General features: G+C 44.9%; 1 protein-coding gene across 1 annotated transcript; it reads right to left on the reverse strand.

Moving 5' to 3' along the window:
- Window positions 1-716: 716 nt before the first annotated feature.
- RGS16 (regulator of G protein signaling 16) lies at window positions 717-8128 on the reverse strand. The gene is made up of 5 exons (XM_084637150.1): window positions 8004-8128; window positions 6515-6616; window positions 5524-5585; window positions 3835-4001; window positions 717-3535 (listed from the first exon to the last, which is right to left on the reverse strand). Exons 1-5 carry the CDS (start codon window positions 8042-8044, stop codon window positions 3335-3337), a joined length of 573 nt encoding a protein of 190 aa, XP_084493276.1. The 5' UTR covers window positions 8045-8128; the 3' UTR covers window positions 717-3334.
- Between the last annotated feature and the right edge of the window lie 4125 nt (window positions 8129-12253).

Genomic DNA, 12253 nt, shown 5'->3' on the forward strand with positions numbered 1-12253 from the left:
CTCCCCTCCCTCCATTCGTGCTGCCTTGTACAGTGTGAGGCTACATTAACAATGTGTTAACCCTTGAGGGCTCAGCCGAGTGCTAGTTCATCATTTAGCAGTAAGGCATTCCCTGGGAAATATCCCACCCTCTCAACAAGGCTTCACAGTCATCACTGCTGTGTACAGTATTAAATTGTTTGTTTAAAACGTATACTGTGTGTATATATATATGTATATAATATTTTCTTTTGTCTGGTGAAAAAAATTTCCCTGGAACCCAACCCCCACATTTATATTAATTCTTATGGGGAAATTGGATTCGCTTAACATCGTTTTGCTTAAAGTTGCATTTTTCAGGAACACAACTACAACATTAAGCGAGAAGTTACTGTAAAATAACTTTGAAGATGAAAATTGCTATAAGAGGGCTAAATATTATTAATGAACATGTTCTTAAGCTTAATAATTACTTTCATCATCTTTGGAACTGGTTAATTTCTCTTAAATAAGACTGCTATCTTGTAAAAAATGTTGTCCCCCTCCACCTTCCATTCCTTTAGTGTCTCTGCTTCTGGTAGTGTAATTGTTTTAAAACAACATTGTGAGTGACATGCAACCAATGTGCGCTGTTGTCCTAAACTACAGTTTATGTCCCACGATCACCAATGCAAAAAGAGTGTAATTTAAAAACAAAGACAATAAGGGAAGCTGTCGCAATATTTTTTGTTTTATTTCCTAATAATAATAAATAATGATATTGTGTTAACCATGCAATCAGAACAATGTGTATCTCAATAGCATTATGAAGCTAGTTCCAGTTGTGAAAATAAATAATAAATATTAAAGCAGCTAGAATCTCTTGAGAACCCAGCTAGAACCCATGAAGACTCAGAGGTAGAATTGGAAGGAAGAGGAGAGGAGGATGCAGAAGGGAGTCCAGCCACTAGTTCTTGAGATTCTTGAAGCCACTGGCCAGACAAATTGCAATAGGAGGACACCACTAGTGATCCAGGGCAAATTCTCTGTACTTACTCAGGCAAATGCTCATGGAAGTGACAAGGAGGTTGTTTGGGCAAAGAATGAGTGTCAACTGAGTAAGGATCTCAGGCTTTGGCCTTTGTGAATAAATTGCTGCAGGTAAGATTGCACTATGCTTCTGTCTTACCAGGAAAGTTTGCTCAAGGCAGGTTTTCAATGAGACAGTGCTGAAAACACCTGAGCCTGAGCTACACTAGTGTTTATACTGTTACTAGCACCAGTGTAGCTGCACCCTCCGTGACTGAATAATTATCTAATCTAACTAACGCATCTGTAAATACCTAATCAGGGTGGTTCTGAAAATCAAGTTTTGTGCCAAAAGTCTCAGCAAATGAAATGTGCTACAAGCCTCTCAGGAAAGCACTGGACAGCAGCTTCTGGTTAAATGTGTTCTTTCACTGTCTCAGGTTTCAGAGTGGTAGCCGTGTTACTCTGTATCAGCAGAAAGAATGAGGAGTACTTGTGGCACCTTAGAGACTAACATTTATTTGAGCATAAGTTTTCGTGGGCTAAAGCTCACTTCATCAGATGCATGCAGTGGGGAAAAAAAGCTTATGCTCAAATAAATGTGTTAGTCTCTAAGGTGCCACAAGTACTCCTCGTTCTTTCACGGTCTCAGAGCTTTACGCTCACAGAACTCTATTTTGTGTGGATCACTAAATGCAAGTAACCTGCTCAGTATTCTGCCTATTGATTTCACCAGGTAGGGGACTTAAGCCCAGATTTAAAACCAAGGGAAATCTCTGTATTTCCTTTACCACATTTCCTTCAAGGACCTATTTTCCTTTCTCTGGAGGAACATGCATGAGAAACACAAATTCCATTAACCTACTGGGGGGAGAAGGGGTCTATCTCCTAATCTATATTTTGCAGGGTTCCTTTCATGGCAGCTGAGGCAGAAGCACAGGGGAGAAGGCATGGTCTTAGCGAACTTCTTTATTTGAAGAAGGCATGTAAAAAGAGGAGCCCCTGCACAGTCAATCACAGAAGGGCACATTTTGCAGGTGAAAACACAAATGATAAAAAAAAATTGGGAGTTAGTAGCCTAAATACCTTTAAAAGTCTGGCTCTTTGGGCCTTTTTAAACACCATTCTCCAATTCCACACAGACAATAAATCTGTCAACCCTCCTCAATCTCCCCTTTCCCATGTCTTCTAAAAAAAACAATGCCAGCCCTGACCACTTAGGACTCCAGCTGTTGCCACACTTGTGCCTCATCCTTTGACTGTATTGGCGTTCTCTCTACCTACCTCTCTTGGGTTTTTATGTAGTGCCTGTCACCATGGTATCTAAGGACTGTGGTATCTACAATAAATCCAATTTCAGTTGTAAGCTCCTCAGGGCAAGGGCGTACCCAAAGTATGTACTTTGTAAAGTTCTGTGCTCATCTATGAAATTTTATCAATAACAATAATAATAAAAAGTGGGACATGCAATCCAAGATTGCACACAACAATCTACAGGACCAAAACATGAGCTCATGTAGTTTATGTGAGGGGTGGGGAAATGTCCATGCTATGCTGATGTCTTATTGGAAGGAGGTGTAAAGGATCTCCCAGAGCATGCATGGAAGAGGGCAGAATAGAACCTGAAATCTCTCTCAATCAAAACAAAGCAGATGCAGGATTCCTGTGGCTGAAAACCCAAAGTTGTGCTTGCATCTTTATGATCTGAGATGCTGGAAATTCCAGCTGGTGCAAGAACATGCAGACTAGTGTGGGTTCATCGGCCACAGCACTACAGAAACTGCAAACTTCTGAGCTCTATGTATAGTTTGTAATTTTTGTCAGTATAGAGGCAGGGTCTTGAGAGCAGACTGAGGCTTTCTCTCGTGCAGACAGACATGCATAAAGTTCAGCATCAGATGGTGGACAGTTTGGGGGGGAATTAAATCTGCCCTGTTTTCAATGGAAACTTCCACTCGATGGAGCCTCTCATCCAGCTCCCCTCTCTCTCTCTGCTTTTAGTGCAAGTCTCTTCTTGCATACTTTTCCCCTACTGCCCGTCACTGGAGTGCTTGCTTGCATGTAAGCAACTGTCCACCCATATCTCTCTCCCAACAGTTCCCATTTCACCATCTCCCATCCCCATAGTGCAGGACAGGTGCTCTTCACTACATCTCGGAGGTACATGGAAGCGTTGGAGGTCCTGGGGATCCTGATAAGGATAGAATCCCAGGACTTTAGCCAAAACCCCACTGCTCAGAGCTCTTTCCGCCTCAGTCACTGTTTCTCAGGCTCCTGCCTCTACCTTTGCTTCACTATGTGGCTCTTCCCCTCACCCCCCAGTTTCTGGCAGTACAGGTGACTTGGATCAGGTATGCAACCGCTTGCTGGTGCTATGGCTGGTGGCTTGCTCTGTTAAGTCCTGGTAGGAGGTAGATTTCAGGAACCTGGGATAGGAATCCTTCTCCATCAAAGTGCGGGTTTTTGCCTGTGCAGCATCGAAACAAGAAGAAGTGGCAGCTGTCAGGTTCTTCTGGGTTATTTGTCTGGTTTCATGGTCAATATTCACCTGTGAGGAAGGACAGGACACACAATATTCTTTTTGTGGGGGAACATTACCATATGGAAAGGGAAATGATTTCCCTCCATGAATAAAATGGGGGCATGACTATAAATATTATTTATGGTCTTCTGGGAAATCACATGATGTGCCTTCTATAGTAAGACAGCGTTTGGTGTGTGGGAACTAATTTTCCCATGGTATGAGTGGGGGAAGCACATTACTGTCACAAAGTTATATTAAATAAGTGAAACAGTTCTCAATTCCACACCCATACCATAAAATACAAAGCTAGAAATAATTCTGACCTCTTTAGGTGCTTCATTTTGAACAAACTCCTTAAAGATCCTGTGGGCCTTGGATGACAGTTTAGTTTTTGACCGGGACTTTTTGAACTCCTCACAAGCCAACCAAAACTCTAGGTTCTCCTCACTGAACTCTGTTTTCAGGAAGGCATGGAATGTAGCCACCCCATCTGTGAAGAACAAGGAAAATTAGATTTAGGGGTGGAAGAAGGGGAAAAGGAAGGAGCTTCATACAGCTTTGGGAGATAAAGAATGCTGCCAGGTTTTAAAATACATTTTGCTTATTGAGTAATGTAGCATTATTGAAAAGTCTTTCTTTGGGAGTTAAGACCATGACATAATAAGATTCTACTTCACCCTGGACAGATTCCACTCTTCTCAGATTGTTTGTTGGCCACTGGGTTCCAATAAACCACCTTCCCACAGACAAGAATGGAATGGAGCACACCCAGTGTCTCCATCACATTCTGCATGTCTGATCTTCTGTAATGGTTCTCCAGAGTGTAATCCCTGTGGCTTTGGAACAGACAGATAGATCTACAGAGATCTATCTAGGTATATATATGCCCTCCACGAGTATCTGAACAGATCTGAGTGGTGACTCTCTCCTTCTTGGCTCTGTTGTACAAGGAACAAGTCACAAGTAGTGCAGAAGCACACATGCTTCATGTTCAAGAGAGTATGAAGTCACACCTCTGAATGTACTTGTTAACCAAGCAGGTGACAAAGTTTGGATTGTGCTCCTTGTTTCAGCCTATCAGTAGAGAAGGGCCTCTCCTCCGTGGAGTCATTTCTATCATGTCAGTAACATTTTCAGTCCACTTTAGTTTTAAGATTTGTTATTTCTAATGTCACTTATTTAATAGTCTAACTCCTGGGCACTGCGGCCATGTAGGAAGGAAATAACCCTCACCTGATTCCAAAGTGTATCCCTGAAAAGAATTATGTGTGTGTGTGTGTTTGTGTGAGAGAGAGATTTTCTTACTGGGACACTAGTGCATAGCACAGCGGATTGCAAGTACAGACAGTCTGGACGGCAGGATGGATATACTAAAACCACACCGAATCAGTACCTCTGGGCTGGGTCTCTTACTTTAGTTTTCTACCGTTCTGGAGGAAAGCTGTTGAATTCTCCCTCTCTACAAAAATTCTGAATGGTACAAGCGGTAGCATTGCCTCTCAACCCCAAAGTTGTTGAACAATATCAATTTTCACGGGTCTCTACTGAATGTGCATTGAAACTGGGATGGGTAATAACCTTAGCCTGCAGGACAATTTACAGTCCAGGTTTTGACAAAGTGATACATCCCACTGACACAACATCAACATGGTAACGTTTATGCCCCAACAACATGGCATTGCATTGTGACACAACGTCTCTGCCAGAAAGAGGACCAAGCCTGAAAAATGGCAAATGGCAATCCTACTTGGTCATGCAGCAATTCTGTTTGGTTTTTGCCCAGCTTATTCAGACAGTTATCTGCTCCACTGTCCTCTTTTCATCAAAGCAATACTCTCAGGAGGGAGAAGGAAGCAGTTCTTAAAGACTGACCTTTCTTTTATTCTAGTCTGAGAATGGGCAAACATTACCTATTATGCTGAGCTTACGCACATGGTTAGTCCTTAGTCTCCCCTCCCACTCGGTCTTGTGTACTTCCCCCTCAGGCTGTCATACAAGAGACTCATACTCACTTTTACTCTTCAGCAAGTGATCAAAGGACTTCTTCCATTCTAGTGCTTCCTCTGAGGAGTTTCTGGAGAGGAAAAGTAAAGTGAAGTATTAACCTTGTTTTATGGAAACAAACTAACAAGTATTCAATCTGGCCAAAGTCTCAGGGATAGAAAAGCTCTGTGACAGAGGCAACTGCGTTTAGGGGAAGAGGAGAGGATTGCATCACTCCATAGAAAACTAAAGTAAGAGACCCAGCAATCTCATTACCTCTGGGGTCTTCTCCTCCTTTCTTTCTCTCTTTCTTTCTCCCTCTCTTACTCTCCCAGATGACTGGCTAGATCTTAGCTCCACAGTGTAGCTATGGCCAGTTGTTTTTCCTATGTAGATATTCAAAAGAGCAAATTCCAGCTGGTACAAGCTCTGGCAAAGAGTTTGCCTTCAAATAGTGAGGGTCCTGGTTCTAAGGTTGACTACATTCCCCAGACAGAGTCCAGCAGCTGGTTGGGGGACTCCAGTAATCAGTTAAGTCCACTCTGGTGTCTAGCCTGAAGCTGGAACACCACACTGTTCCAGATGCCACGCACTAGGGCTCCTCTTGTCCAGTCTGGTTTTATGACTGGTAAAGCGGGGTAATAATCATTCCCCTCTGAAAATTTCGGGGTGGGGCTTAATGGGGGGAGAGCTGTGAGTTCTCCTGATGTATTGTGCTTTCTTCCTCATATGGAGAGGGGCACGAACATGATCCAATCCCAGTGCAGTCTTTGGGGACCAGTATAACTCTCTCATAGGGTGACCAGATGTCCTGATTTTATAGGGACAGTCCTGATTTTTGGGTCTTTTTCTTATATAGGCTCCTATTACCCCCACCCCCATCCCGATTTTTCACATTTGCTGTCCGGTCACCCTACTCATGATACAGTGCTCTACTGCTGTGTTCTCTTTCCTATGTCCACCCATGTACAGCAGCAGGGGGCCTGTGCTGAGTTGGGGGAGAAGGCAGGCTTGGCTTACCTCAGTTTGGTGCCCTGCTCAGATGTGCTGAAGCTCTCAGCCTCATGTCCCAACTCCGGTTTATGAAGCAGGATCCCTAAACGAGCCTTGAGTTGTTTGGCTCTGAGAGACAGAAGAGGAGCAGATGGGTATGGAATAGATACTAAGAGGCAAGGAATGGCCACTAGGGGGCGGAGGTGCATTCTCATCAAACTAAGGGAAGGCCTGTTGTCAGGACAGGCTTTTTACATTACATCCTTACAGAAAAATGCCACAGGATGCAATTAGCTGGCACTCTCTCTGAATCCAGCATGGATACACAGGACCAAATTAAACACGGCTAGAAGCAGGCACAGCTCCACTGACTCTAGTGAAGTTTCAGCCCCTTATTCCTCTAATTGGCTTAGCCCACTGTTATCTTTAGTATTAGTTATTGTGTTCCTATTTATGAATTAAAACCTTTCTTCTCCAATCCCACCCCTTGCCACCAGAACCCACTAGAAAACTCTCAGTAGCTCCTTGGGAGATGGTTTCTTCTATACGCTTCTCCTGTATGCACATACAGAGCATGTGTGGAGGTGTTTGCCTGGTTAGTGTATAGCATAGAGGCAGCTGCCTGCCCTGTATGGTCCTTTCGTTATCCCTCTGGCTTCCTCTTCACCCTGTCCATTGGTCAATCTCTGCTCTGATCTCCTGATCCTCTTGTCCTCAGTACTTTTCCCTTCTGCTCTGGAGTCTCAGGGAAAATAGTGAAACCGCTCTCTTCTCAACAGCAGTATTGAGACAGCTCCCCGTCCTGCTGTCTCTGCCACACTATGCAGACAGCCCCATGCCACAGTGTCTCTGCAACACGACTGAACTATCTGTGCCACCTGGTCTCTGCTGCAGTACTGGTTGCAGCTGCCTGCAGTGGCGTCTCTATGCCGCACAGAGACAGCTCCGTGCCACAGCATCTCTGTGACAGTATCAAGCCACCTCCCTGCCAGTGCATCTTTGCAACAATACAGACACAGCTACCTGCTATATCCCCTGCTCCCTAGAGTACCATCCCTAAGAAAGGGTACAGATCAAATGTTATTCATATACTGCTGCTTACACAAGTTGTCTCAGAGGACGGTTATAAAAATAATCAATTCAGTGCCAAACAGGTAGCACAAGACTCTGCATCCACATCATTGTTTATTTTAAATATGTTTGCTGCTGTCAGGGCAAAGCAGTTCTGCAGTTGAAGGGGATAGCAAGACAAACCTCAAGCATTAAAAAAATATAAAAGCAGCACTACCCCTTCATACTGCTTACCCCTACATTCCCCTCCTCCCTGGTACTATATTGCTAAACTATATTGCTTAAACCATTGTTAGCTAGGATTTAAACACAGTTTTTGTCCCAGTTTTACAAACACAGCATCATTGCCCATGCAAAAGGGGCCGTAAGGCTGGTACGGAATTTAATATTTCTGTATCGACAAGTCCTTTATTTCCCAGAGTCCCCGTATTTCAAAACCTCTTACCTTTCCAAGCAGGTGGAAAGTGCAGCTAAACCCCGGCACATGCTGAGAACTGGGCAGGCAGGAGGGTAGGTAGCTGACAACAGGTTTCGTCCTTGTCACTGGAATGGAAAGCAGCTGCAGTAGTCCTGTGCTGTAGCCTGGAAGCGGGGCCTGGGAGCTGTGCTTTATATCACATGGGAAGTGGGAGGGGTTAACCACACACAGCCCAGCCTCTAGCCAACCAAAAGCTCTGACAGTAGTAAGAAAAGATGATAATGGTTTAGGTGGGTTTCTTTTGTGTGTTAAGAGAAGGAAGTGCGGGGAGAATCAGAGCTGTCCTTGAACATCACAGTCCTAACCTGTTCCCAGATAACAGGAAAAACAGATTAATTTCCACCTATAAACTATATCTGCTATGTAAACATCAGAAGCCATTACTGCCCCTAGACTGTCTGCCATGAAATAAGGAGGATATGCTGTTACAGGTGTCTGGAGAAGGGGAAGCTTTTCTTCTTCTTAAAATAAAATAATCTGTTTAATATACAGTATATGAAAAGCAGTTATCAGCTAAGTACCACTGGCTGGAGACCACTTAGTCCTGTCTGCACTACAGATATGAGCATGTTGGGAAAACACCAGGTACAATGTGCTTGTCCTCACTGGGATTTAAACAATGGGCCAGATTCACTGGTACATTCCGGCAATTTTGCACCATTCTGGCATAAGTAACTATAAACCCAGTTTAAATGGTTTACAATCTCCAGATCAGTGCAAAGCAGCCGGAGCATGCAGGTGAAACTGGCCTAGTGTCTGCCTTACATACTCAATAGGGCAAAATGGTGTTTTAACCAGGCCTCCAAATCATGCTATACGTCCAATTGTGGCACAACTCAGAGACACTAGTTAAAACAGGGTTTGGCGTCACCTATATTTTGAAACCATGCAGAAGGACAACCTTAGTTATCGTAACCAGATCCCCTGATGTGGTTCAATGTGTAGTGTACACTGGATCATAGTTGCAGACTCAGTTTCATTCTGCTCTGCATGTGGTGAAGGGAGAGGAGAAAAGACACCAAGGTAATAGGCACAATGTAAGAACCTGAATAGGAGAGAACAGAAGAACAGAGATAATAAAACAGAGGAACGAGAGAATGGAGCCCGAGATAAAGGCAGAGGAGCTGAAGAGAATGGGGCAAAGAGGTAGAGAAAGAAGGTCAATTTTCTGAATATTTATCATGGTAGGGGACTGTACTGAAGCCTGATATTGCCTCCACATTCCTACAATGTTATAACAAGCAGAACGTCACTCCCTCTAAGGCCACGCCAAGGGCTCCACTGAACCAGCCAAATGCGTAATAAAACAGCTTCTGTCATATTGTGCTGCAGTGCCGGAGAGAGAAAGGGAAGCAAGAGAGACCTGCAGATAGAGATAAATGGGAAACAGGGATATAGCAGAGGATAGATGGATGGATAGGATGCAACTGCCATACCAACATTCTGTTTCAAGCAGTGACTAGTATCAGATGCTAGAGGAAGGTGTAAAACCCTTGTGGTGGACAAACATGACAGACAGACAAGCAGAGTCTAAAGCTCTCTGCTGTGGAAATGCAGTTCTCTCTCTGAGTAACACCTGCTCCCTCTATTACTACAATCACCGTGACGGCTTTTGGACATTAATTCTTTATGGTTCCCTGTTTTCGTTGCATTCTCTGGGCATCAGGGTTCATAATATCACGGCTCTTATGTTCCTCATCTTTCAAATACAAATCTGTGAGCCGTGATTCTAAAACCATCTGCTCCTTCCTTCCTGCCTCTCAACCAGCCCCATGGCCACTGTGAGCCCATCCACTGGGTTGGACATTTTTCACAAACTCTAACTACTCTCCTCTGCGTCTGTCCATGGGCTGCATCTTCCATGACAGCCGCTCACGTTAGACTGCCTAAGCTGCACCATCTGTGGTGGCGGCAATGCAGCGTGATGGAGATTTCAGTCTGTCTGCTGCAATAAACTCAGGACGTCTCATTTAAGCTGCTTCAGCAGCACCTGTGAAGCACGTTTTCATCTTCCTAGCTATGTCTGTCCATCCAGCAATGGAATCGTAGAACTGAAGTAGTATACAGGAAACAATAAATACAATGAAATAATGATAAGGGGCCAGATTCATTGGTAGTAATGGGTTGCTTAACTGGTCTATTATACTGGATTTATAGCTGCTTTGGATCACTGGAACAGCTGAAAATATCCAGAGCATACCAGTGACTCTTGCCCTTGATATTTGTCATAGACCTTGTACTATCTTAGACTCCATTGCACAGGGGCACAGGAATCTGGTAAAGATCGGTCACTTACTAAACACTGCATTCAGTCTATTGCAGGATAGGGCGGTGGCCGTGATGTTTCTTGGGAATACCCAGGGCTATGAGGACCTTGCTACCACCTGCCCTTAACATGAGGTAACTTTGTGCCTGCTGTGGGTGAGCTCCCTAACTCCACCGGCCAGGGGCTACACAAGCAGTGCCCCCTCTTGGCCTTGCAGGCCCTACTGTCACTCTGCAGGTTAGCGATAGGCACACTCCACCCCTCAAGCCCTCTGAGCATCTCCCTGGAGTATCCAGCCCCTGGTCCACTGGACATTCTCACTGTTCAGAGCCCCTGTTTCCAAAGAAAGAACACCCTAGCTTAGTAGTCACTCCTTAGAACTCCACTTTGGATTAACACACAGCACTCGGGCATGTTTATGGTGAAATCAAGCATATGTTTATTTAACAACACACACAGATTCAAGTAGAAGCAAATAGAAGTATTGGGCGCAAATGCTTACATATAAAATAAAATCATAACACACATTCTAGAACCTAGAATTTAATCAACAAGAAACCCTTATGTCTTGTAAAGTAATACTCACCCCAAATCCTTGCAGCGCTTTACAACCAAGCTGGATATGACCCTCCTTGTGTGGGACAAGCACGCTATCAATTTCCCTCCTTGGTGAAGGAATCAGTGTGCCTCCTCTCGCATTCTATGATATACCAGACCAATCCTTTGTCTTCATTCATAAATGGGATGTCCTCTGCTGTCTGTTTCTTCCTGTAGATTTCTTCTCTAAATTTTGCAGTCTCTCAATTCGCACCTGGCTCAGTATGCAACTGGGCATACAATACACAAATGGCCAGACAGGGAGATAAGTATCAGTTATCTCCTGCCTGCAAAGAACATCTCTGAGGTAACTCATGGTGACCTGCCTTAAGCCCAAGACCTTAAGAACCTAATTTTCAGTATTGATTCATAACTCCCTAAATATTACCTGTGCATACATTTCACAATGATTATGACAACCAGTGGGCTTCTGGCTCTCAGTAGAGACCTCACATGCCATCCCTTGTGCCTTCTGTCAGCTGGCACTAAAGGGTCCCTGGAGCATAGGAGCACACAGGAAAGTTCAGATCTTTCTCCTCCCTTAATTCCTAAAAGCACTGGAGATATTCTGAAATGGGATAGGTGTGTAGCAAACTTGATAGGGTTAGCGCTTTCTAGGTACTTATATGGCCATCTCTGTAGTATCCGAGTGCCTCACAAACACCAGTGAATTTATCCTTGCAGCGTCTTGATGAGGTAGGGAAGTAGTGCTACTCTCATGTTACAGACGGGGAACTGAGCCACAGAGAGTTTAATGCTGGGATTTTCGAAAGAGCCTAAGGTAGGGTGACCCATAGGCGCCTGGGTGCCCTGCAGCTGGAGAACCCACGGGGAAAAAATAGGGAGTGCTCAGCACCCATCAGCAGCCCCCCATCCGTTCCCTCCCTCCCCCACAGTGCCTCCCGCCTGCCAGTGGTCCCCGTGGATCAGCGCCTCCCTCCCCCCGCCCCCCCACCTGCTGCAATCAGCTGTTTTGCGGCGCACAGGAAGCTTTGGGGGGAAGGGGGGAGGAGCAAGGACAGGGCATGCTCAGGGGAGGGGGTAGAAGTGGGCGGGAAGAGGCAGGGTGGAGGTGGAGCAGGGGCAGGAAGAGGTGGGGTGGGGCCTTGGGGGAAGGGGTCGAGTGGGGATGGGTCCTGGGGCAGAGCCAGTGGTTGAGCATCCCCCGGCACTTTGGAAAGTAGGTGCCTGTGGGGTGACCAGATAGCAAGTGTGAAAAATCAGGACACTTTTTGGGGTGGGTGGGGGTGGAAATAGTTGCATATATAAGACAAAGCCCCTAATATCAGTATATCTGGTCACCCTGGCCTAAGGGAGTTGAAATGTCATGGGAATTGGGCATCTAAGTACTTAG

This window comes from Lepidochelys olivacea (genome assembly GCF_965140295.1).
Source record: "Lepidochelys olivacea isolate rLepOli2 genome assembly, chromosome: 8".
Classification (NCBI taxonomy): Eukaryota; Metazoa; Chordata; order Testudines; family Cheloniidae; genus Lepidochelys; species Lepidochelys olivacea.